The sequence below is a fragment of the Mesoplodon mirus genome (genome assembly GCF_964341445.2).
Source record: "Mesoplodon mirus genome assembly, chromosome: 10".
In the NCBI taxonomy this organism is placed as follows: Eukaryota; Metazoa; Chordata; class Mammalia; order Artiodactyla; family Ziphiidae; genus Mesoplodon; species Mesoplodon mirus.
The window spans coordinates 28575433-28601626 of record NC_138986.1 but is presented as its reverse complement, the minus strand read 5'-3'; the positions used below and the strand labels follow the sequence as shown (position 1 = coordinate 28601626).

The window sequence follows — 26194 nt, the reverse complement described above, 5'->3', positions numbered from 1 at the left end:
GTAGCTAAATTCACATGTGTTAGAGCCAACAAGATAGCTGGGAATTCTCCACACTGACTTCTTTGTAGAATACAATGTCTATTAAAGGACAAGTGACAATACATGCAAATTTGGAGCTAATATGTATATATTATTAAAACTTAGTAGTAACTACAAAAATTGGAACTTAAACCAAAAACGGATTTTTTTGAGATTCATCACTGACATCGTTTAGAATTACTAGCACATGGTGGTGATAAAAAGCAGACTAACCTTAGTCACTTCTCTATACACAATGCACTTCCGTACTGCTACACAGAGGGCTGGCTATTCCTAGCGTCCCACCCCCCAGGACATGCTATTTTAGATCCTTTATTAAGGATCTAAAATAGCATGCAGTTACATGCTATTTTAGATCCTTAATAAAGGATTGAAAATAGCATGTAACTGCAGAAACTCAATTTGCATACACACATCAGAATAAATTCCCAATGTTCGATCCAGACCTTCACTGTATTTTTGATAGTTTCACTTAATGTTATAACATATAGGGGATCATGGCTGGCACTTATTTCACTTCAAGAGGTTTGGTCTTAACTTGAAATGTAATTAGTTTTCTATAATAACTTTTGGTACTCCTTTCATTCCAGAATTTTTCTGAATGCTTTTGGAACCTATTTATATTTTCATCATGGCCCATGTTAGGGGCTTATAAGCACTGTCACTTTAATACCTGCTATTTTCTACTTCTATCTATTGCTCTCTTTAAAGCTGTTCTTTTAAGCTTTAAGGGCCGTCTCCTGGGCTCTGGATTCCAAGATTTGGTTATATAACGTTGGTTACATTTCCAGTATATATTCAGAGAACATCAAATGAAACCATGTTGGTTGTTCTATCATCTTCAGATATTTTTTCACCCTCCCGCCTCATGTTGCTAATTAAACATAAAACTGATTTGAGAAAGGAGAAAAGTAAACCCTCCAGCTATAACTGAAGCTTGATTTGCAATAATAAGCCAGCACATTCAATAGTTTAGAGACCGTGACAATGTACCAGGATCCTAGAATCAAGAGGCTGCCTTCGATTTATATTTGAAACCTGGAACGCTTGAATGGCATTTGTACCCTCCACTGAAAACACAAACACACTTGTGCTTCCAACTTCTGTTCACCTGCTAACTAATAAACACCCCCATTTTGACTCACAATGACTTTCCCAACAAACTACTTTAATGTAATGTTTTAACCTATTAAATTCCGGCTGTAATATAAATGTGTTCATCCCAATCTGCCTATAGCTGGATATAAACAGTGAAGTGCTGGAGCTGGCTTCCACCAGCTTGCAAGAGCTGAAAGTTAGGTGGCATCTCCTCCCAATTTATGTTCAACGACGTCACACTGGTGGTTTGAAATTGGCCCTGGAGGAAACATTTACACAGAAAATGGCAAATGCCACAAATCCAGGCATCAGGGTCCCCCCCACCAATAGAGCTGGGTTTTAAGTGTTTACCAGCACACTACTAGGTATATATACATCTGTTATTTCTTAACACAGGGAACTTCATCCCCATTGCTTCCTAGTCTGGCCTGGTGAAAACCACAAGAATGCACATACATGAATGACTAAAAAGGAACAAGAGTTCACTTCAAGGGGGACCTATTCCCCCTCAATAAAGTGTGCAGAAGAAAAAAGGATACCAAAGTTTGCCAGCATAAACGATACTGCTTTAAATATCTAATATAAGAAAGCAAATGTCCTCTGATCCATGAGTCTGTATCAGTCAGGGTCTTAGCACTGGCATACTTAAAGGCTTAACTGAGAACAATGTAATGAAACAACCATTTGCAGAGGGGTGGGCAGAGTTGAAGAAAGTAACAAGGAATGGTGAAGCACCCAGGGACTAGCAACCGAAGAGATGGGAGCCGTTACTACTCCTAGGTCTGAAGGGAAAATGGGAGGAAATGCTCTTCCTGGAGCCAATCAACAGGAGCTCTAGCTACAGGCAGAGAAACTTCCAGAACTATAACAAGGCATGCAGAGGCAGGGTGGATAAATACTCAGACCTCTCTCTCTGCTTCCCTCCCTCCCTGCTAGTGCCTCCCATTGGCCAGACCAACCAGAAAGCAGAGGGCAAGAGCTTAGGGGATATAGTTCATTGAGGTCAGCTCCCAGGGAACAATGTAGGGCAGAGGACGGAGCTGGGGAACAGAGGCATAGGTGAATAACCCACCCAGGCTTCTCGGCTCTCCTTTCCCTCGTTCTGCATTCCTTCTGCTACCTCCACGCAGCCCCAAGAACAAGTAGGGAACTGAATCACTTAGCTCTGCAGTCACATGCTTTGAAAAAAATGAAAAGATTGGTTTTTAATCCTATGAAAAGAGGGGCTTTGAGAGAGAAAGAAGGGATTTGGAGGAGGTTAGCCTGCTGCAGCTATAATTTCCAACAGAATTCAAATTGTAAAGCATTTTTCATATTTTACTTAGAAGAGCCTTAAAAGTGCAGAATAAAAGGATTGTGTAAATGTACTCTGGCATCAACTTTAATGGTGAAATGAAGCTAAGACATACCCTGCTTTTGACACAGAACAGCAGTGTCACTCCAGCAATTCTGCAGAGCCTGACAAATGGACAATTAAGCCAGACGATTGAATCGCTCAGCGTGAACGAGTTCAGGATAGTTTCTTGAGTTCAGCATTCCACAGCACTTATTGAACAGACACTCCCCCTTTCACCTTCTCCCTACAGGCCTGGGGATAAAGAAAACGCACTTTAAAGTCAGAAAAGTTCTTACAATGTCCTAGCCCTAATAACACTCAGTAAAATGATAGCAACAACCGATGGCGGCCCAAAAAATCTCTACATAGGAAGCAACGCTTCCACTCGTGCCTTTGGTCAGGGTATTTGTTTGTTAGGACCAATGCAACAAAATACTACACACTGTATGAGTTTAATAGGAATTTTTTTTCCTGACAGTTCTGAAGGCTAGAAGTCTAAAATTAAGGTGTTGGCAGAGTTGGTCTCTTCTGAGGCCTCTTTCCATGGCTTGTAAAAGGCTCTTCTCCCTGTGTCTTCATGTGGTCTTCCCTTTGTACCTGTCTGCGTCCTAATCCCCCTCTTACAAACACACCAGTCATACTGGATTAGGGCCCACCCTAATGAACGAATTTTAACTTAACTACCTCTTTAAAGACCCTATCTCCAATACAGTCGCATTCTGAGAGGGTTAGGACTTCAACATATGAATTTGGGAGGGGCAGGGACATAATTCAGCTCATAACAGTGAATATATATTTATTTTCCCCGGTATCACCCACGCCATAGTTTCCTCAAGGAAGGACATTTTGCTCTAGTCTTCCCTTACTCAGAATGCACTCAAAATGCATCATTCCTCAGTTCCTTTCTTTCAGTCCATACTTTGTACTTTCAAGTGGCCCTTCACAGAAGTCGTTTGCCACCCCCTGCCTTAGAGAATCTAGGTCATCTTGCACCTTCTACTTTCCATCCTTATCTCAGATGCTCTCCCAACACTGACTACGCTTTTGGCCACAGAAACTGTTCTTCACACAAGCTGGGCACAATTTGCAACCCTAGGGCCTTTGAACTTGCTGTTTCCTCTGCTTGGAATGCTCTGGCTCAGCTCTTCATTGACTGGCTTCTTTTTCTTTAGGACTCAGCAAAAATGTCATTTCTTCCAAGAGGCTTTCCCTGAAGATGCTATAAAGTAACTGCCCAGACCACCTTCCATGTTCTATTTGAAATTAAATAATTTACCTCCATTTATACCAAGGCATTAAAGAAAGTTTTAACTTTTAAGTTGTTGAAAAAGAATATATTGTCTCTTGGGACTTCCCTGGTGGTACAGTGGTTAAGAATCCACCCGCCAATGCAGGGAACACGGGTTTGATCCCTGATCTGGGAAGATTCCACATGCCGCGGAGCAACTAAGCCCGTGCGCCACAACTACTGAGCCTGCGCTCTAGAGCCTGTGAGCCACAACTACTGAGCCCATGTGCCTAGAGCCCGTGCTCCGCAACAAGAGAAGCCACTGCAATGAGAAGCCCACGTGCTGCAATGAAGAGTAGCCCCCGCTCACCACAACTAGAGAAAGACTGCGCACAGCAATGAAGACCCAGTACAGCCAAAATAAATAAATTAATTTAAAAAAAGATGCAATGGAAAACTACCAAAGAATCAGCCAATAAAAATTTTTTAAAGAATATATTGCCTCTAATTTTGAAGCAAAAAACTTAAGCAAAATTAGAGTCACTACATTTTAATAGTTTATTTTCCAAAAGTGATATGTGTCTATTGAGGTGATTTTGGAAACTATAGAAGAGTATAAAGAAGTAAATAAAAAGCACTCCAGAACACTATCACCTTCAGCTTATTACTTTTAATATTTGATATATATATCCTTCTTAGACTTTTCTATATAGCTTTGTTATTTAACTGAAGCAACACAACTAGTCCAAGATTAGATTGGCCTAACTCTAAAATATGCATGTTTGTTTGGTGCTATAATACATATTAGAGAATATCAATTTATTACTTCATGAATTAAGATACAATTTGTATTGTAAGTAAGGGATCATGGCTGCATACATATGTAGTACCTAATCTTAATTCTGTATTATGAAATGTAAATGTTAATGCTTCTACTACATGCTTGGGGAAGTAAAAGAAAAACAATGGTGGAAGGGAGGGAAAAAAGAATAAAGAGAGAAGAGGGAGGGAGGAGTTATTTTTCCTGAGTTTAATTATATCTTTACAGAAAATTGCACACCCATCTCATTTTCTGTGTATTCTCTTTAAAGTTTCATAGAAATTAGCCTTTGAGCAAACACTTTGGAAACAGTCGCACACAAATTGCAAAGTGTCCTTGACCTGGCCTTTTCATAGACCTTCAGTTTTGTTTCTCACCAGCAGCAGCTCTGTCACCATTCCCTTCTGCTTGGTGTGGCAAGTGTCAAACACACCTGAAAATTCTTTCACAGTCCTTCCCTTGGGAGGTGTGGTCCACAGCTTGTGACTGTTTCAACCAACAGAGTATGACAGAAGTGGTGGTATACGATTTCTGAGGCAAGGCCAGAATAGGTCATGAAGCTCCTAGCTGACAACCAGCCTCAACAGCCAGCCATGTAAGTGAGACATCTTAGACATTCACACACACACACCCCGCAACTAGCTATTATGGGTTGAACTGTGTCCCCCAAAAAGGAATGTCAAGTCCTAACCTTTAGAACTTGTGAATGTGACCTTCTTTGGAAAGATGGTCTTTGCAGACATAGCCAAGTTCAAACGAAGGGACTAGAGTGGTCCCTAACCTGATGACTGGTGTCTTTACTAGAAGAGGTAAATATGGACACAGTGACACACACAAGGGGAAGATGATCCTGCGAAGAGACAGGGAGAAGGCCATGTGACAATGATGGCAGAGACTGAGCGGATCTATCTATAAGGCAAAGATTGCTGGCAACCACCAGAAACTAGGAAGAAGCAAGGAATGATCCACCCCTAGAGTCTTCAGAAAGAGCATGGCCCTGCTGATACCTTGATTTTGGACCTCTAGCCTCCACATCTGTGAGAAATACATCTCTGTTGTTTTAAAGCACCCAGTTTGTGATACTTTGTTACAGCAGCCCTAGAAAACTAATGCACTAGCCCTCAGATGACTGCAGCCCAGTCGTCATCTGGCTGTTAACACATGTGAGACTCCAAGTGAGAAATGCCCAACCATGACTCTCCCTATTTCCTGACCCTCCCAGTGGTGAGCAAAATGAAATGGTTGTTTTAAGACTTTAAGTTTGGAGGTAATTTGTTACATAGCAATGATAACTGGAACACTTGGATCACTCCCATTCACCCTTCAAGTTTCAATTCAGCCATCATATCTAGGAAGCCTTCTCTGACCTCCTCATACCTGCTTTGCACACCCTCCTCCGAAATCCCACAGCACCTCGATTTACCCCACTTTTCACTCTGCATTGTCCATGAAACCCATATGTCAGCTGTCCCCCAAAGCCAGTCTTTCTTTTTGCCATACCCCCAGCAACTCTTCACATTCACCCAAAACATGAACTCACCCTCTTCACCTCAAAGTTTTACTAAACGTTTTGTAGAGGAGATAGAGAGAAAGATTATAAAGTGCACACACATGGCAGATAACTGAAATACTCACCATTAGACATTTTTTTGTTTGTTTAGCCTTAAGTCTTCCAGGAGTTCTTTACTGCAGAAGTTCTCAGAACCCTGCAGATGTCAATGATGCTCCATAAGGAAAAGAAAGTATTGAGGGTTGGTTTCCCAAACTTATGAAGTCACTGAGCTCTTTTCGTGGAGTAGCTTGAAAGGCATGGCATGTTCCTAAACGTGATTCAACTATAAACACTCATGGTTATTATAAGTTCCTTCCAAGAAATATGTTATTCTTTCTTCAAAGTTATGGACTCTGAAAATGGAGCAGGACCCTGGGCATCTTACTGTGGCTTCTCTATCATCATTAAGAAGTCTCAGAACGAGTTTCTGGAAAGACCCTTGAAGATTCTTATCACTCTGACTCATGTTTAACGTGCTTCATATCATGAGTATTACAGAACAGCTAAAAAACTCCCACTTCTCCGGCGCCCAAAGCCAAAGAGACAGTCATTTGGGGCACAGCAAGTACTCAACTTTCCTGCTTTTTTTTTTTTTTTTTTTTTTTTGAGGCATAATACTAGTAGACTATCAAGAAGTTTATGGCTTCTACATACAGGGCACGGAGAAGGTCGAATCGAGCCAGAAGGAAGTGTTGACGGTACTGCATGCAAACATCTTCAAGTACAGTTTTCTGACCTCCCAAAGGACCTTAAGTGTCTGCTAAAAAGTTTTGTTTGCAAATGTCTGTCGAGGACAAAGCAAGTGACATCATTTTGATCCCGGGACCAGTGGCGGCTGTGTCGAGGGCAGAGGAAAGCTCCCCCATCGACCTCTCCTGTTTCCTGTTACTCAGTGTTTGGGCTCCGCGTGTGCTCATGTGTTTCATGATCCTCATCTGTACAGTTTTCCTTCATCGTAAGGGCTTGCAATGCAAGAACTGTGCATATTTGACCTCTTATAGGGTGAAGAGAAAACCAAGCATGCCCCTTTAATAAATGAAATTTTGCGACAACGATAAAGATTTCGGCGTCCAGTCAGCAGAGGCCAGCGTAATCAAGGGACGCAGCGCGCGTCCGCCGTGGAGCCGGGGGCGGGGCGGCCGCCGAGGAGCCCAGAGTGGGCGGGGCCCAGAGTGGGCGGGTAGCCCGGGCGGGAGCGCGCCGCTGGACGTTGGCCTCCGCGGCCCCACAGACGTTGGCCTTCGTGGCCTTGCCGCAAAGTCCTTATGATTTCAAATGTTTGCTGAACTTGTAAAAGAGGCACTTGGATGATGGATTAATAAGAACATTGAAATTCCGTGAAAAGTTTCAAATTGGAGAATCCTGAACGTTCATCCCGTTCCAGCAGCTCTGCTGGTCACGTAAATACAGATGAATGAACACTCCATTCGGGAAGACAGCTGTCCAGGGGTCCAGAGCTGATGCAGGCCATGCTGGTGTATCTGCAAGCAAGAGGAAGAAAAGGACGTCCCACAAAAAACATCAGAGCAGTGTAGGGCCCAGTACACCTGTTTCCCAGCCCCCGCGGAGCATCATAGGCTGCAGGATTCGGCATGGGTGGAAAGAGGGGAACAGCCCTATCACCCAGTGGGAAGGAACCGTTCTGGACCAGGTGCCTGTAAATCCTTCTTTGTATCTTATAAAATACGATGGATTTGACTGTGTTTATGGACTAGAACTTAATAAAGATGAAAGAATTTGTGCACTTGAAATCCTCCCTGAAAGAGTTGCAACATCTCAAATCAGTGATGCACACCTAGCCGACACAATGATTGGCAAAGCAGTGGACCACATGTTTGAGATGGAGGATGGCTCTAAAAAGGCGTGGAGGGGAATGGTCCTAGCACGTGTCCCCATCATGAACACATGGTTTTACATCACCTATGTGAAAGATCCTGTCTTGTACATGTACCAGCTCTTAGATGATTATAAAGAAGGTGACCTTCACATTATTCCTGATTCAATTGATTCATCTCCAGCAGAAAGGCAACCAGGAGAAGTCCTGGACAGCCTGGTAGGCAAACAAATGGAACATACCAAAGAAGATGGCTCTAAAAGGACTGGCATAGTCATCTATCAAGTAGAGACCAAACCGTCTGTCTGTTTCATCAAATTTGATGGTGATTTCCATATTTACGTCTATGATTTGGCGAAAGCATTCTAGATGTCATCACGAACTTTGCCAAATTTATGGAAATATATTAAATGTGCAGTTTGTAGACTTAAAGATTTGATTGCTTTCCATTTTAATGAGAGCTTAAATGTCGCTGCGAACCCACAGTTTGCCAGCAGAACCAGTTTTGTTCTGAAGAGTAGAGGTATATGTGAACACAAAACATTTTGTGTAAGGAAATCCTCCCTCTTAAAAGGAGTCTGTTTGGAGGGGAGTTACAGGCAAGTTTGGCAAAAAAAAAGTTAAGCTAGTATCAGAGTCATTTAAAACTGTAATAGATTTTATCAATTTTCCCCTTCACTCTTAACATTCTCTTATTCTGCTGCCACAGTGCAAGCCTAGTTTGATATTTTTGTTTCTGCCTTTTTGGAGATATATATATATATATATATATATATATATATATATATAAACACACATACATCTATCTATATCTGTGTGTATACATGTATTATATATATGCACACACAGATCTATATACACACACACACACACACACACACACACACACACTTCATTGGCAGTCCTTTCTTTGTGGATTGGGACGGGGGTTAAATAATTTTCTCCAGTTCAGCAGGAGTGCTGACCCAAGTCAATCATATTTGGAATATTACTGCTGTTTGTCGAAAATTAAATTTGGGCACAGAAAGCACATCGGGACATTCAGCTTGTTTTGAAAGTCAGAAGTGCAAAGCACCTTTTCAGTCGGAAAGTCCAAACAAGAGTCACTCATGAACCGTTAATGACCCATGTTAGAATTTTACCAAACAGTTAGAAATCTGGGCAAAATGTTGACTTTGATTCTAAGCTTTGTAAAATTTTTGTTTGCAATTTTTATCATAAGTACTTTTTTTTTTGGTCAAAGCCCAGGTACTTGGTCCACATAGTGTAAGGCAGGTGTGTTTTGGGCAGTACTTTTGGTCCATTATTTGTACACACCAGTAATTTGGATTTTAGTACACGATTTAAAAGGCAACAGTATATCAGTGGTTTGTGTGTATGTAGTAAGTTCCTGGGAGAACATAAATATTAGAAATGTAGGGCTTCCCTGGTGGCGCAGTGGTTGAGAGTCCGCCTGCCGATGCAGGGGACACGGGTTCGTGCCCCGGTCTGGGAAGATCCCACATGCCGCGGAGAGGCTGGGCCCGTGAGCCATGGCCGCTGAGACTGCGCATCCGGAGCCTGTGCTCCGCAACGGGAGAGGCCACAGCAGTGAGAGGCCCGCATACGGAAAAAAAAAAAAAAAAAAATTAGAAATGTAAGTTTAAGAATGGCTTTGTTGCTTTCTAACAAGTCCTCTGGGACACTTTTATTTTTATTCCGATTTTACTGATAGTATGATTATGGTCAGAAGGCTTTTTCTCCCTGGCTTTTCCCCACAAATAATGTCCGGACAAACAACAGCTGAAATCCCCTGACACCTTTTGTGGTGCTGCATCTTCTTGCGGCCAGCGTGCTGTTGACGTGGATTCGTTCCACTGAGTGGACCCTGCCACGTCAGGGTCAGTCACCTGCGTTGGCTTGTGAATGTGATTGATAGCAGCCCCCAGCCACAGACTCCTTTTGTGGTTTATCCCTGCAAGGTTGTTTTAACCAAAATAGAACTGCAAAAGTGGTTGGTGTAGCAGTGAAATGGCCATCTATCACTTTGTTTTGGATGAGCCCCTGCGTTTTGAAAGCTAGGAGAAAGGCGGTATGTGGAACCAGTCTCTTATGGAGACTGGAAATCTGACCTGAAATTTGGGTGGAAGGTTAAATGCCTACGCTGTCAATCAAACACCAGAGGTCCCCGCAACCTCCATCGTGCCTGTACTTAACGTTAGAGATTCTGTAGTTACAAGGCCTGGCTGTGAGTGGTTTGTGTGATGCCCATTTCCACCTTCAGGAAGGCTGTGCCTTGAGCTGTTGGCTGGTAACCCCTCACACCCCATAAATACAGCCCTCCGTTTTCTGCAGTGTGCCCAGAGCCTCCGGAGGTTCCGCCAGGGCTGAGCTTCTCCAGGAAGTGAGTACCCAGGTCTGAGACGCTCCTCCCCGGCTTGAACAAGGTCATGCTGCACATCTGTCACCTGTTTTCCTGGTTGCTCTTGTAAGAGTCCCTGTATGTGAATCTCAAGGCTGAGCCTGGCTCCCCAAGCCCAAGCAGACATGTGTGTGTTCTGCGTGCACTAGGAAAACACCATACAGTGACTTCGGGATGAAAAATAAAGTTCTCTGGAAGTATCCAGAAGGTTGGGTCAGTTGGAACATTTCTAGCATCACTTAATGACTTGCACTGTGGTTTTTCTGCAAGTACCTTTAGCAACTTTAATACCACATGACCTGCCAATCTCTAGACAAATGTGGCATGTGCTCATTATCATCATTATTTTAATCTTTGTTCCATGTATTGCCTTTAGGGTAAAGGAAGGGGAAGGGGGGTCGTTGTTTTTCCGTTTTATCCCATCCTTTATTCTTTCAGTGGATTAATCCACACTTCCTGACACAGTGACTAACTCTGCTCCCCATCTGAGTATTTGAGGCTTCGTTTACGCTCGTGTTTCAGCTCTCTGTGCATGGCTTGCCTTTTCCTGGTATCTGAATGTTGGTTCCTTGTTCTAGGAATCCAACGTGAATTTCCAACGTTATCACCGTGGGACTTAACATGACATGAATCTCTGTATAAAATGTATCGGCCTTTCTCATTGACCTGCTATAGTATTATTGTGTCGTGTGTATGCGTGCCTGTGTGTGATATCTGGTGCCCAAAAATCTTCAAAGGAAAACCTTAAAAGCAGACCATCCTTTTTTGCATATTATTCTAGAATGTTCAATGTAACTAACTAAAGTTGCATGTTAAAGATACTTAGGTGTTTTTTGTGTTTTTGTTTTTCTTTGTTTTCAGTTTTCTGTATATTTGCCTACTGTGCTGTTTTAGTGGTTGTAGGATAAAAATGCACTGGTGAAGCAAGTACAGTGCCAACAGAAGGTGGTTTCCCAGTTGTATATGTCATGCAATATTTGAAGGGACTGCAAATTCTGAAAATAATCACAGTTGCTTCTAAACCAGATTTCATTTCTATTACTATTTTACATGCCAAACCCCAAAGAGCCTTGAGCTTGAATCTCTGAATGCTGTGGACCCATTAGAAGACTGTTTTGATTGTCACAAATTGTAGCACCTGAAAACATTCTTAAGCTACTTGTCTTTTAAAAAAAAATGAAAGTTCTCCAAAGACAGGAACAATTATTATAACAGAAAATTATTATGGCCAATATGCCTGTGGCTTTTTGGAAATACTGCACTTTTTGTGTTTTCCATCATGAGTGCAGTTTGAAAGAATGTGTATGGTTCAAGAGGTCTTTGTGTTTGCATTTTAAAATTAGGCAAATAACCTCACCTTTCCAGCTTGAATTTGTTTTTTTTGTTTGTTTTTTTTCTTTAACATCTTTATTGGAGTATAATTGCTTTACAGTGGTGTGTTAGTTTCTGCTTTATAACAAAGTGAATCAGTTATACATATACATATGTCCCCATATCTCTTCACTCTTGTGTCTCCCTCCCTAGCACCCTCCCTGTCACTCCCCTCTAGGTGGTCACAAAGCACCATGTTATGCGGCTGCTTCCCACTAGCTATCTGTTTTACATTTGGTAGTGTATATATATGCCCATGCCATTCTCTCACTTTGTCCCAGCTTACCCTTCCCCCTCCCCGTGTCCTCAAGTCCATTCTCTAGTAGGTCTGTGTCTTTATTCCCGTCTTGCCCCTAGGTTCTTCATGACCATTTTTTTTCTTTCTTTTTTTTTTTTTTGATTCCATATATATGTGTTAGCATATGGTATTTGTTTTTCTCTTTCTGGCTTACTTCACTCTGTATGACAGATTCTAGGTCCATCCACCTCACTACAAATAACTCAATGTCGTTTCTTTTTATGGCTGAGTAATATTCCATTGTATATATGTGCCACATCTTCTTTATCCATTCATCTGTTGATGGACACTTAGGTTGCTTCCATATCCTGGCTATTGTAAATAGAGCTGCAATGACCATTTTGGTACATGACTCTTTTTGAATTATAGTTTTCTCAGGGAATACGCCCAGTAGTGGGATTGCTGGGTCACATGGTAGTTCTATTTTTAGTTTTTTAAGGAACCTCCCTACTATTCTCCATAGTGGCTGTATCAATTTACATTCCCACCAACAGTGCAAGAGAGTTCACTTTTCTCCACACCCTCTCCATCATTTATTGTTTGTAGATTTTTTGATGATGGCCATTCTGACCGGTGTGAGATGATATCTCACTGTAGTTTTGATTTGCATTTCTCTAATGATTAGTGATGTTGAGCATTCTTTCATGTGTTTGTTGGCAATCTGTATATCTTCTTTGGAGAAATGTCTGTTTAGGTCTTCTGCCCATTTTTTGATTGGGTTGTTTGTGTTTTTGATATTGAGCTGCATGAGCTGCTTGTAAATTTTGGAGATTACTCCTTTGTCAGTTGCTTCATTTGCAAATATTTTCTCCCATTCTGAGGGTTGTCTTTTCATCTTCTTTATGGTTTCCTTTGCTGTGCAAAAGCTTTTAAGTTTCATTAGGTCCCATTTGGGGTTTTTTGTTGTTGTTTTCTTTTTGCGGTACGCGGGCCTCTCACTGTTGTGGCCTCTCCCGTTGCGGAGCACAGGCTCTGGATGTGCAGGCTCAGCGGCCATGGCGCACGGGCCCAGCCGCTCCATGGCATGTGGGATCTTCCCGGACCGGGGCACGAACCCGTGTCCCCTGCATCAGCCGGCGGACTCTCAACCACTGCGCCACCAGGGAAGCCCCCCATTTGTTTATTTACAATTATTTGTAAATAAACCAAAAAATATTTTATTTCCATTTCTCTAGGAGGTGGGTCAAAAAAGATCTTGCTGTGATTTATGTCACAGAGTGTTCTGCCTATGTTTTCCTCTAAGAGTTTGATAGTGTCTGGCCTTACATTTAGGTCTTTAATCCATTTTGAGTTTATTTTTGTGTATGGTGTTAGGGAGTGTTCTACTTTCAATTTTTTACATGTAGCCGTCCAGTTTTCCCAGCACCACTTATTGAAGAGGCTGTCTTTTCTCCACTATATATTCTTGCCTCCTTTATCAAAGATAAGGTGACCATATGTGCATGGGTTTATCTCTGGGCTTTCTGTCCTGTTCCATTGATCTATATTTCTGTTTTTGTGCCAGTACCATACTGTCTTGATTACTGTAGCTTTGTAGTATAGTCTGAAGTCAGGGGGCCTGATTCTTCCAGCTCCGTTTTTCTTTCTCAAGATTGCTTTGGCTATTTGGGGTCTTCTGTGTTTCTATACAAATTGTGAATTTTTTTGGTTCTGATTCTATGAAAAATGGCAGTGGTAATTTGATAGGGATTGCACTGAATCTGTAGATTGCTTTGGGTAGTATAGTCATTTTCACAATGTTGATTCTTCCAATCCAAGAACATGGTATACCTCTCCATCTATTTGTATCATCTTTAATTTCTTTCATCAGTGTCTTATAATTTTCTGCATACAGGTCTTTTGTCTCCTTAGGTAGGTTTATTCCTAGGTATTTTATTCTTTTTGTTACAATGGTAAATTGGAGTGTTTTCTTAATTTCACTTTCAGGTTTTTCATCATTAGTGTATAGGAATGCCAGAGGTTTCTGTGCATTAATTTTGTGTTCTGCTACTTTACCAATTCATTGATTAGCTCTAGTAGTTTTCTGGTAGCATCTTTAGGATTCTCTATGTATAGTATCATGTCATCTGCAAACAGTGACAGCTTTATTTCGTCTTTTCCAATTTGGATTCCTTTTATTTCTTTTTCTTCTCTGATGGCTGTGGCTAAAACTTCCAAAACTATGTTGAATAATAGTGGTGAGAGTGGGGAGCCTTATCTTGTTCCTGATCTTAGTGGAAATGGTTTCAGTTTTTCACCATTGAGGATGATGTTGGTTATGGGTTTGTCATATATGGCCTTTATTATGTTGAGGAAAGTTCCCTCTATGCCTACTTTCTGGAGGGTTTTTATCATAAGTGGGTGTTGAATTTTGTCGAAAGCTTTCTCTGCATCTATTGAGATGATCATATGGTTTTTCTCCTTCAATTTATTAATATGGTGTATCACATTGATTGCTTTGCCTATATTGAAGAATCCTTGCATTCCTGAGATAAACCCCACTTGATCATGGTGTATGATCCTTTTAATGTGCTGTTGGATTCTGTTTGCTAGTATTTTGTTGAGGATTTTTGCACCTATGTTCATCAGTGATATTGGCCTGTAGTTTTCTTTCTTTGTGACATCTTTGTCTGGTTTTGGTATCAGGGTGATGTTGCCCTCGTAGAATGAGTTTGGGAGTGTTCCTCCCTCTGCTATATTTTGGAAGAGTTTGAGAAGAATAGGTGTTTGCTCTTCTCTAAATGTTGGATAGAATTCTTCTGTGAAGCCATCTGGTCCTGGGCTTTTGTTTGTTGGAAGATTTTTAACCACAGTTTCAATTTCAGTGCTTGTGATTGGTCTGTTCATATTTTCTCTTTCTTCCTGGTTCAGTCTCGGAAGGTTGTGCTTTTCTAAGAATTTTTCCATTTCTTCCAGGTTGTCCATTTTATTGGCATATAGTTGCTTGTAGTAATCTCTCATGATCCTTTGTATTTCTGCAGTGTCAGTTGTTACTTCTCCTTTTTCATTTCTAATTCTATTGATTTGAGTCTTCTCCCTTTTTTTCTTGATGAGTCTGGCCAATGGTTTATCAGTTTTGTTTATCTTCTCAAAGAACCAGCTTTTATTTTTAGTTTTATTGATCTTTGCTATTGTTTCCTTCATTTCTTTTTAATTTATTTCTGATCTGATCTTTATGATTTCTTTCCTTCTGCTAATTTTGGGGGTTTTTTTGTTCTTCTTTCTCTAACTGCTTTAGGTGTAAGGTTAGGTTGTTTATTTGAGATGTTTTTTGTTTCTTTTTTTTTTTTTTCTTTTTTTGCGGTACATGGGCCTCTTACTGTTGTGGCCTCTCCCGTTGTGGAGCACAGGCTCCGGACGTGCAGGCTCAGCAGCCATGGCTCACGGGCCCAGCCACTCCGCTGCATGTGGGATCCTCCCGGACTGGGGCACGAACCCGTGTCCCCTACATTGGCAGGCAGACTCTCAACCACTGTGCCACCAGGGAAGCCCTGTTTCTTGTTTCTTAAGGTAGGATTGTATTGCTATACTCTTCCCTCTTAGAACTGCTTTTGCTGCATCCCGTAGGTTTTGGGTTGTCGTGTTTTCATTGTCATTTGTTTCTAGGTATTTTTTGATTTCCTTTTTGATTTCTTCAGTGATCTCTTGGTTACTAAGTTGAATTCGTTTTTAATTTTAGACAATGTGTGTATGGTTCCCTGTTCTCTGCATTTAGAAGTATAAACAATATATGTCTGTTAATTCTGTAAGTAATTTTTATATTTATGTTGTAATGCTATCCTTAAGACATTTAAAATAAACCCTACATGTGCCAAAAAAAAACTTGTAACATGTTCTGTATTCCTTGGTAACAGTGAGGTCACCTGAGGCTTGACTGTCTTTAGGCTCAAAGTCCTTCATCCCCTAAACTGAAAATATACCATCCTCATCCCTCAACACACTCAGTTTTCTCATACATACACACTTTTGTGTAACTGTGGTTCCTCCTATGACTCCACACCCTAGTACACTTCATTCTACCTACTGGGTTTCTAAGATAAAACTAGACGTCACTCTTGATACTTTCCTCGCTCTGTCCATCAGCCTTGGGCAGCTACCACCTGCTGCAGTCTATCTTTCTACCAACACTGAACACCATCCCCTCCCCTGCCACCTACTGCAGCTCTCTTCCCACACTCAGCCCTCTGCATGTCATCATCAGACCCCTTGCCCCTCTCTTCTCTAAAGGCACAGACACACCTTCCCATGGTCTTTGTGCCTCAGTCCCTGACAACATAGCGCCTGGCAAATCATGTTTGCCAAATGAATGATTTCTTTTATACAACCTCTTCATGCATTCAAGAACATATGGCTGCCCAGGTGGTATGACTGGCAGGCATCCAAATGGAATACAGGAGTGATTCAAACCCACCTCCCTCATGACATAATATAATGCCAGAAATCTCCACTGGCAGAATAGATTTAACTCCTGAGATAAGCATTTTGGTTCCAGGAGGCCTGTATTAAAAATCAAATATGGGACTTCCCTGGTGGCACAGTGGTTAAGAACCCTCCTGCCAATGTAGGGGACATGGATTTGAGCCCTGGTCCAAGAAGATCCCACATGCCGCAGAGCAACTAAGCCTGTGAGCCACAACTACTGAAGCCTGTGCACCTAGAGCCCACACTCCACAACATGAGAAGCCACTGCAATGAGAAGCTTACGCAGCACAATGAAGAGTAGCCCCCACTCGCTGCAACTAGAGAAAAGCCCGTGCGCAGCAACGAAGACCTAATGCAGCCAAAAATGAATGAATAAATAAATAAATGTATTTTTTTTTAAATCAAATATGTCCCGCAAATCAAAACTACAATGAGCTATCACCTCACACCGGTCAGAATGGCCATCATCAAAAAGTCTACAAACAGTAAAAGCTGGAGAGGGTGTGGAGAAAAGGGAATCCTCTTGCACTGTTGGTGGGAATGTAAATGGGTGCAGCCACTATGCAGAACAGTATGCAGTTTCCTTAAAAACCTAAAAATAGGGACTTCCCTGGTGGTCCAGTGGTTAAGACTCTGCATTTCCATTCCAGAGGGCACGGGTTGGATCCCTGGTCGGGGAACTAAGATCCCTGCATGCCATATAGTGGGGAATCCAGCAATCCCACTCCTGGGCATATATCTGGAGAAAACTATAATTTGAAAAGATACATGCACCCCAGTGTTCATAGCAGCACTATTTACAATAACCAAGACATGGAAGCAACCTAAATGTCCATCAACAGATGAATGGATAAAGAAGATGTGGTATATATACACAATGGAATATTAGTCATAAAAAAGAATGAAATAATGCCATTTGCAGCAACATGAATGGACCTAGAGATCATCATATTAAGTAAAGTAAGTCAGACAGAGAAAGACAAATATCATATGATATCGCTTTTATGTGGAATCTTAAAAAATGATACAAATGAACTTATTTATAAAACAGAAATAGACTCAAAGAAATAGAAAACAAACTTATAGTTACCATAGGAGAAACAAGGAGGAGGGATAAATTAGGAGTTTGATATTAAAATATCCACACTACTATATACGGAGTAGACAACCAACAAGGACCTACTATAAAGCACAGGAAGCTATATTCAATTCTCTTGTAATAACCTATAATGGAAAAGAATCTTAAAAAGTATATATAACTGAATCACTTTGCTGTACACATGAAACTAACACAACATTGTAAATCACCTGTATTTCAATAAAAATTTTTTAAAAATCACATGTGTCCTCTAAGATAAGAATTATCACTTCAGATTAATTTATTTAGTCAACTATCAGGGTTAAGAATGGGACGTAGGATAGATGACTTTTGATGGCTGACTAGGTCAAGTGAGAACCATGGCATAACACATAAAATCCCTATGGAGGGGACTGGGTCTAAAGGAAAATCACAGAAATAAAACTCGGCATTTAGGCTTTGCCTCTAGAGTGAGATAAATCACAAGAAAGAAAAACCAGTACTTTGAGTCAGAAATAGGAGAGGCCTTACTTCCTGTCTTGGGCCACAGCTTCTATGCTCTGCTTCCACTTAGAGCGATAATTCTCATTCTAGACATGTATCTGATAAAACCATGTGTTTGGATTTCCTGAAATTTCTCTGACTCTGAATATGGACTTGTTCCCAAAAACTTCCACGCCCCATCTGCCCTCATGAATGGGCAGTTCCCATGAGGCTGGCAGAGGGGACATGGGGAGCGCCTGATGCCTGCTCACAGCTGCCAGATGTGACTCAAGTGGCAGGTGGAGATTTATCCTCACAGAGATGTACACACCGCTGAATTCACCTTTTAATTTATTGCCTGTGGCAAAATAGAATGAAATAAGAACTAATAAAATAACCCAGTTGGCCAGAAATTGTTCTCCATCTTATTTCTTCCAAGTGCTCTAAACCAAGGTGAATCATCTCAGCATCTACCAGATGTCGGAGGTGGTTAGCTATGCTGTAAGCCTCTGGGCTCCCTCCCTCCCGCCCTCTCCTCCTCCCTTTCTGTTTTCTTTCCCTTCCTTCTTTCCCTTCTCTTCTTCCTTTCCTCCCATCCTTCCCTCTCCTCCTGCTTTCCTTCCTTTCTTTCATTTCCTACCATCCTTAATTCATTAAAAAATACTTGCTGAGGGCTTATCCCGGGTCAAATGCTGCAAAGAAGAATGAGACAGATCATTGTACAGAACCCCTTTTCTTCACACACATACACACACACACACACACACACACACACACACCTATTTGGGGATGAACCCGGCAGCTCCTCAGAATGAGATGGAGGTTGGCTTTTGTCACATTGCACTTAGTGGTGAGGCATACCTGGTGCATGCTAATGGCCGAGACAGGATGGGACAGCAAAGGCGACTGATAGAAGATCTGTGTTTGACTCCGGGCTCTGCCTTTGACTCTGAATGACCTTGCCCAGGGATCTGGGCTGTAAGATTCTAGATGCCTTCTCAAGTTCTCTCAGTGTCCTCAACTGATTATAAGATCTGAAGTGTTCAGGGATAATAATGAGGAACCTGGTCTTTCAAGGTCAGAAATGTTAAAATGAAAGCAATTTTTAAAAATCTGACTTTTTGAAACCCTTGTTTATCAGGGAATATATAATAAATGTAAGCAATTCTTATTTCCACTAATGTAAAATATTCAAATTGTTTTTCGGCGTCAGGCCTTTGCAGCAGCAATGCGAATGAGAGGGGGGCTGTTGAGCGGATCACAAAAAATTTCTGCAGAGAAGCAGCGCCACCTGCTGGCATTCTATGATGCTGCATGTGGTAAGTATAAACCACGAGGAATCGTCAGTCTGGGGTTTCACTGAACACAGAATCAGGAGCATTAGTCTTAATCAGAAGATGAAACTTTAAACTTTGACAAGACCATCAGACTGTGGAAAGATTTCTCTACAGGTTAATTTTAGCCATGTCTTAGATTTACTTTTGTATCAAACTGTTCATCCATGCTATACATCTTTCTTTATAAATCAGCCTCAATAATACGTACTAATAAAAGCCACTTAGTCAAAATCAGTTATTTTGAGTATATAGCTAGGTTGAAAGGTCTAAAGTGTTCTTTAGTTCAGAGTCCAGTAATCTATCAACCAACTCGTCAGCTCTCCAAATCTCCCTCCAGCTCTAGAATTCAGCCACATGGAGAGTTCTATTACACACAGGGCACTTTCTATATTGAGGGAAATATACAGTGTACGATGCATTCCTGGTCTCTCATTGTGGAGAATTAGCATGAAAATATACAAACATAAGTAGCAACTATGAAAAGTAAATAATCAGGCTAATCAACAAATAAAGTGTGTCCCAGAGTGGAATGGCCCTCACTGCTTTGAGAACCAGGGCTTCAGGCAGTGGGCCAGAAAGGGTTTTATGGAGAAAGGGTTTCTTGAGTTGCATCTGGAAAAATTACTAGGATTCGGATAACAGTCAGGGATGTTGGAAAAAATAGAGCAACACAAAAAATGGAGGCAGAAAACATGTTAAAAGTTTTTTATTAAAAAAAAAATGAAACGCAAGGCATTTGATAAACACCAGGAAGATCAACTTAACCTGAGTAAGACTTTTTAGGAGAATAGTGTGAGATAAGGCAGGAAAGGGAAGTTGAGACATGATTAGATGATTTCATAAATGCAAGAATAAGGAGTTTGAGCTTGTTCCTGTAAGCCACTGGAAAGCACTGAAGATTTCTGGGAAAGAACATGATCAGAACTGGGTTTTAAGATGATTTACCTGACAACGAGATAGATACAGGATGAAATGACTCTAAGATGTGAAAAAATGCCCTGAATGTGTAAAAGACACAGAAGTGAAAAAGAAGGGTTTTTTAAGATCACAAAAGTGTACACAAAAGCAGAAGAGGAATCTGACTCTGCAATGCTTTTCTGAATCAATGAATATATAATAAAATAATTCTGAATATTAAACCAAGGGGAGGCCCACTATACAGGAAGAAAAAAAAAAAAAGTACCCCCTCCACCACTGCCAAAAAGAAGCTGCTGTAGAGGGAAGAAAGTGATCCTGACCCAAAGCCTCAGGGAGGCAATAAGAGTGTTAAGACCCCAGAGACTTCTAGATTAATAAGAACTAAGAACAGAATTCTTTAGACATTGCCTCCACATTCTAGACCATACATAAATAATGAAAGAGCTGATTGGTTAATTGTTTAATATGCTTTTATTATAGAGGCTTGGGCAGGAAGGAAACAGACATCACCTCCCTCACAATGCATTTGAGCCACATCCGTATAATTAGCTTTCCAATATCAGTGTCGTGTCCAATGACATGAGCTCTGCTGTGCCAGGTGGATCATCTGGAGGTCTGTGCCCACCCAGAGGCAAGCATTGGATCTCAGTCTCATACCTCCCAACACCCATTCTTTTCCCTAAGGCTGGATCAGCACAATCATTCCGGATTGTCTATTTTGTCAATGTCCTGAAAACGAGGGACCAGCACTGTAAGCACATTGCTCTAGAAGGGCCCTACCAATCAGAGCAGTGAATGGGAGATAGTGTCTTCCTGCTTCAGTTCGTAGAACAGAGTCTGTGGTTGTATTCAGCTTGGGTCTGGGCCGGACTCGTGGCCGAGACTCTTCATTAGATACTCAAGTGAGCAAGGTCACTTCCATCCTGTCTGTGCACTTGGCTGTGCTGGACCTCAGTATGGCATATTTTTTACATTACTCCCTAGAGACTTTTACCTTTTTAATAGCATTTCAGCCCCCCACCTAGCACTGGACCTAGTACCTGGTAAATATTTCATAAATATTTAGTGGATGAATAGGTAAGTGAATAAACTTTTAAAATTTAAATTCTGTCAGCAAATATATTTACCCTTCATCTCAATTTCCAAACATCTAAGAATCTGACAAGCTTACTCTACCAGCTAGGAATGCTTTTGGCAGCAAGCAACAGAAAAATTCATGCACAGAAAAATGTAAACAAATAAGTTTATTTTCTTTTTTTTTTTTTCTTGTGTAATGAGAAATCTGGAAGTGGGCAGTCTGGACTCATGCTGCTGTTCAGTGGCATTATCGGGGACCATGTTTCCTTCCATCTTTCCAGACCTATCTTCCTCAGCTTATTTGTTTTCCTCCTCATGTTGTTTGTCTCTTGCTCTCCAATGCCTTTTGCACCTACAGACATCACATCCACGTTCTAGGCAAGAACAAGGGAAAGCAAAAGTTTCCCAGAAGCGTCACCTTGCAGACTTCCCTTTGCATCTTATTGGCCAAAACTGGATCACACAGTCATCCCTGGACCAAGAGGAATAATTGGTTTAGAATAATCACAGTTCATTCCAAGGGATTAAGAGTAGGCCCTATCTTTTCTGAAATCAAAGGACTTCTACTACTACCCAAACAAATTTGGGTTTTGTTAATAGAGAAGAAGGGGTATGGATACTGGGTCAACAAAGAGAAGTGTCTGTCACTCACGCCTCCCACCATGTATATTCAGATGAGCAAGTGTTTGTACGACTTTTTCCAAGGTCATCAAAGTCATGAAAGTCATGCTATTAGTCTAGAATTTAATTGTAGACCCTGAAAATGACTTGTTTTTATGCCCAATGGGGTCATTTATTTTCTATCATGAATCTGGAACAGGAATTTAAAGGAACCTTAAAATGTATAAGTGTTCCAATTTAGGATTTTAAGTCTGTCTACTTTGACATCCCACCAACACCCAAGCGTTTTCATTGCTTCCTTTTATGTTCTAGATCTGACTCCCCATAAAAATACAAGTTAGTGTAGGGCAGTGATCATGTCTTATCCATGCCCGGTTCACCAAAACCTAGCACAGCAGTTGGCATGAGCTCAATGAATATTTATTTTAAAAATGAAAGTGTAGGTTGGTGATGGATTAGACAGAGTATTATAAAATGAACGTTCTATTTCCATTAGAAAATTTATCTTGGAAATACATTTTTGGTGCAACTAAAATTTCAGCAGGTTGATTTTCTTCTTGTGTATATCCTTTATTGAAACAATACTTGTAGTGAGTACTTAAGAGTCAATTTACCTGTATATCCATACAATCGAATAGGATTTAGCAGTTTAAAAAAAAGAACGAACTACAGAAATATACTGTGGCATGGATGAATGGCAAAATCATTATGCTCAATTTAAAAAGCCAGGAACAAGAGACCACACGTTATGTGATTCTATTTGTATGAAATATCTAGAAAAGGCAAAGATATAAAGACGAAAAGTAGATTCCTGGTTGCTGGGGGGAAAAGGGGGAATGGAGATGAGCAGTAAATGTGTATGTTAGAAAAATGATGAAAATGTTCTAAAAGCAGATTTTTGCTGATGGTTGCACAACTTGGTAAATTTACTTTAAAAAAATCACCTGAAAGGGGTAAACTATATGCTGTGCAAAATAAGCCCTGATCATGTATTTTAAGTCAATTTAGGTCTCTGGAAGTTTTTCAGCCTTAACAAGGAGGAGCACCTTTCTGCATGAAGTTCAAGTAAACATGAACTTCTGCCATTGGCAGGGCAGGTTTTAAATGCAGAGAGCATAGCTGCATTTGAGAAGCACATTACCCCACAGATAAATCTTCAAATGGACCCTCCACCATACCTAGATTGAAATTTCCAGCGCCAGCATTAGCAAAACTATACAGACATTGTCTCCACTAGACCCACATAAAATGCTCTCTGGGTCTCTGTGCCCTCTCTGACCACAGACCTTCCCATGAACACACCAACTGGATTCTGTGGTAGATTTGCTAGTTAATGCTGTGGGTCCCAAGAGAATGAGAGACACACAGTTCTAACTAATATTGACTCAAGGTGTCCCCCCAAAAACCACAAAAAAGCAAAAAGAAATAACAAAATAAAAGACAGTAAAAACAAATCTTTTACTCTGTCCACTGTGATTACTTCTTAGCATAACTCTTGCTATTTGTTAGTGTGCTTGAAAGTCTCTCTCTCTCTCTCTCTCTTTCCTCTCTTTTCCCACTTTGAGTTCTGTTATAAGGACTCCATTCCGTTATGCTTTGTATGTGCCCTGCCTCTCTTGGGAGACAGAAAAGCTTCAGGAAGGGAAAACTGGGGAGGAAAACCCCAAACCATCAGGCCACCAAAAATGTAGACATAGTGTGTTAAAAACACTTTGCTTTTCAACAAAAGATGCTTGAAAAGCATAGGATGCTTTTCAAACATATTTCCTTTGTAGGACATATAGTTTATGTGCAGGTTTTCACCCTTTTAAATAAGGCTGGAGGAAGCAGCATGTAGCTAAATCACTGTGCATATTTAAGATATTTTCTGAAATAAACTCCTAAAAGTGTTAATGCTGATTGAAATTTGTGCACATATGTATACAGATTGAAAAATTACACTCTAAAAATTTTGTTCCAATTAACCCTTAGCAGTATATGAGAGTGCTTGATTCCTTAGTCATTGGCTATTGTCCTTTTTTAAAATCTCCATTAGTCTGATAGGTAGCAAATTGTATTCCTTGTTTAAATTTGCATATCTATAAATATTCATGCAGTTGGATGATTTTTCTATCTTTATTAGCCATGGTGTTCTGCTCTCATTAGCTCTTGGTGTTTAAATTCACAGTTCAGTTAAACTCTTTGAGAAGAAAGCTTTAGCTCATCTTCAGCTTTCCCGGTGGTTAAGGCTCAAAGCAAGCTATGAACCCAAGTACCAGCCGGCAAAACCGACTCCAGCGTTGGATTTCAGGCCAGGAGCCTGCAGTTCTGGATCGCTCTCCATCACTTTCAAGCACTTGACCAACTCTTGAAGCATAATAGATTTCTTGGTTATTGCCCTTGGACACATAATTTAATCAAAAAACTTCGAGGAGTTCTCTGTGCTACCTCTGAGGAGACAGATAAGCTCAGAGGTCTTGGAGGATGTAATCAGATCAGTACAGCCCTATTGAACTAAGAATCAGGCTTGCAATAGAATCTTTGCAAGATAAATTTAAAGAACAATAAACTCTTTAGTGTAAAGTTAAAGAGAATGAGAGCCCAGCTCACCTCTGCACAGTCCTCAGGGTCCCATTGTCATTGATTAGTAATTCCTTTCCTTCCTTCCTGCCTGCCTTTATCTCCTCCTATTTGGAAATACCTGTACAAGGTCTTTGGAATTTCAGAACAAAGAAAGTAAGTAATAGACTGGGTTCCAAAGGTATGCATAGGACACACATTCAGAAAATAATTTTCAAATTAGGGGGTTTTTTGGTTTTTTTTTTTTTGTTTTTTTTGAAAGGAAATATCTTTCACTGTTTTGACACCTTTGCTTACTACAGCCTAGTAAAAGGAAGATTCCCAAAGGTGAGCTATTCATGTTTAAACTTTTGTATAGATGAAAGTAGCAAATGTTATTTTTAAAAGTTAAGCAAGGGGCTTCCCTGGTGGCGCAGTGGTTGAGAGTCTGCCTGCCAATGCAGGGGACACGGGTTCGAGCCCTGGTCTGGGAAGATCCCACATGCCGCGGAGCGACTAGGCCCGTGAGCCACAATTACTGAGCCTGCGCGTCTGGAGCCTGTGCTCTGCAACGGGAGAGGCCGTGATAGTGAGAGGCCCCGCGCACTGCAATGAAGAGTGGCCCCCACTTGCCACAACTAGAGAAAGCCCTCGCACAGACACGAAGACCCAACACAGCCATAAATAAATAAATAAATAAATAAATAAATAAAAGTTAAGCAATATAAAATTGTGTAAAGCAAATAGTAAAAGTGGCCCCGTGCACGCATAATACCACCGAAAAGAAGCCACAGATGTTTCACTCCCCAGAATAACAGTGTGAATGTGCCCTTGTGGACATTTTCCCATGTCCATGCACATTTGTAATATATAAGTAGCAAAATGCTGCATGAGTCGTCTCCCTTAGTCTTGAAATTTTGGCTAACGTTGCAAAGCTGAGGCCGGTAGTCTCAACATAGCTTCATGTTGTAAACACAGTGCCAAGAAGCTGTCCCAACTCCCTTCAGCCTTATAAAGTTTGGCCAAAGTGATCCCTGACTCTCACCCCACTGCCCCATCCATCCTCCAGAAGCAGAAGGTCAGTCTCATGGAAAGAGAAAAGGTGTCATCCAGGTAGTTGATAAGGTTATACCCAATTAGGGTGGGTCCTTAATCCAGTATGACTGGTGTTCTTATGAGGAGAAAAGACACAGAAATGCAGGGGAGTGATGGGGTTCAGGGCAGGTCACCCCAAGAGGTGTGACTCTGGCATGTGCATTTCAAGCTGAAAACAATAGAGACACAAAAGACTCAGGAAGAACCTTTGAACTTCCCTCTAACTGCCTACAAGAATGTAAGACAGGAGGCCTGTCCCAGGAAGGAGCTATCACCTTGCATAACTACAGTAAAGATTAGGTGTGGTGAACAGGGAGGAACCTAGCAGAGCCCATTTGATCCAAGTCCTCTCTGTGTCCCATTGTCTTTGGATGGCCCAGCAAACATTTGTTTTGTTTCCTGTGAATTTGAGGTTCTTGATGTCTCATCACAGAAAAAATTCAGTGAGAGACAAAGCTATATGTAAGAAGTGGATTTATTTAGAGAGAAACACGCTACAGACAACCTCAGAAGGTGAGAAAGCCTCAAAATATGGCGTGGTTAGTTTCTATGGGCTGGGTAATTTCATAGGCTAATAGTGGGAGGATTGTTCCAATTATTTCAGGGGAAGGGCAGGGAATTGGGCCACTGCCCACTTTTTGACCTTTTATGGTTGGCTTCAGAACTGTC

General features: G+C 41.1%; 2 protein-coding genes across 2 annotated transcripts in view; one reads left to right on the top strand and one right to left on the bottom strand.

Moving 5' to 3' along the window:
* Positions 1-26194, bottom strand: part of ALDH8A1 (aldehyde dehydrogenase 8 family member A1) — a 459215-nt gene that overhangs the window by 392263 nt on the left and 40758 nt on the right. The window lies entirely within an intron of this gene.
* Positions 7362-8276, top strand: LOC309811275 (spindlin-1-like; the record flags this gene model as incomplete). Its single annotated transcript, XM_082633886.1, has 1 exon — positions 7362-8276. The coding sequence occupies exon 1, from the start codon at positions 7488-7490 to the stop codon at positions 8274-8276; it is 789 nt and encodes a 262-aa protein (XP_082490012.1). The 5' UTR covers positions 7362-7487.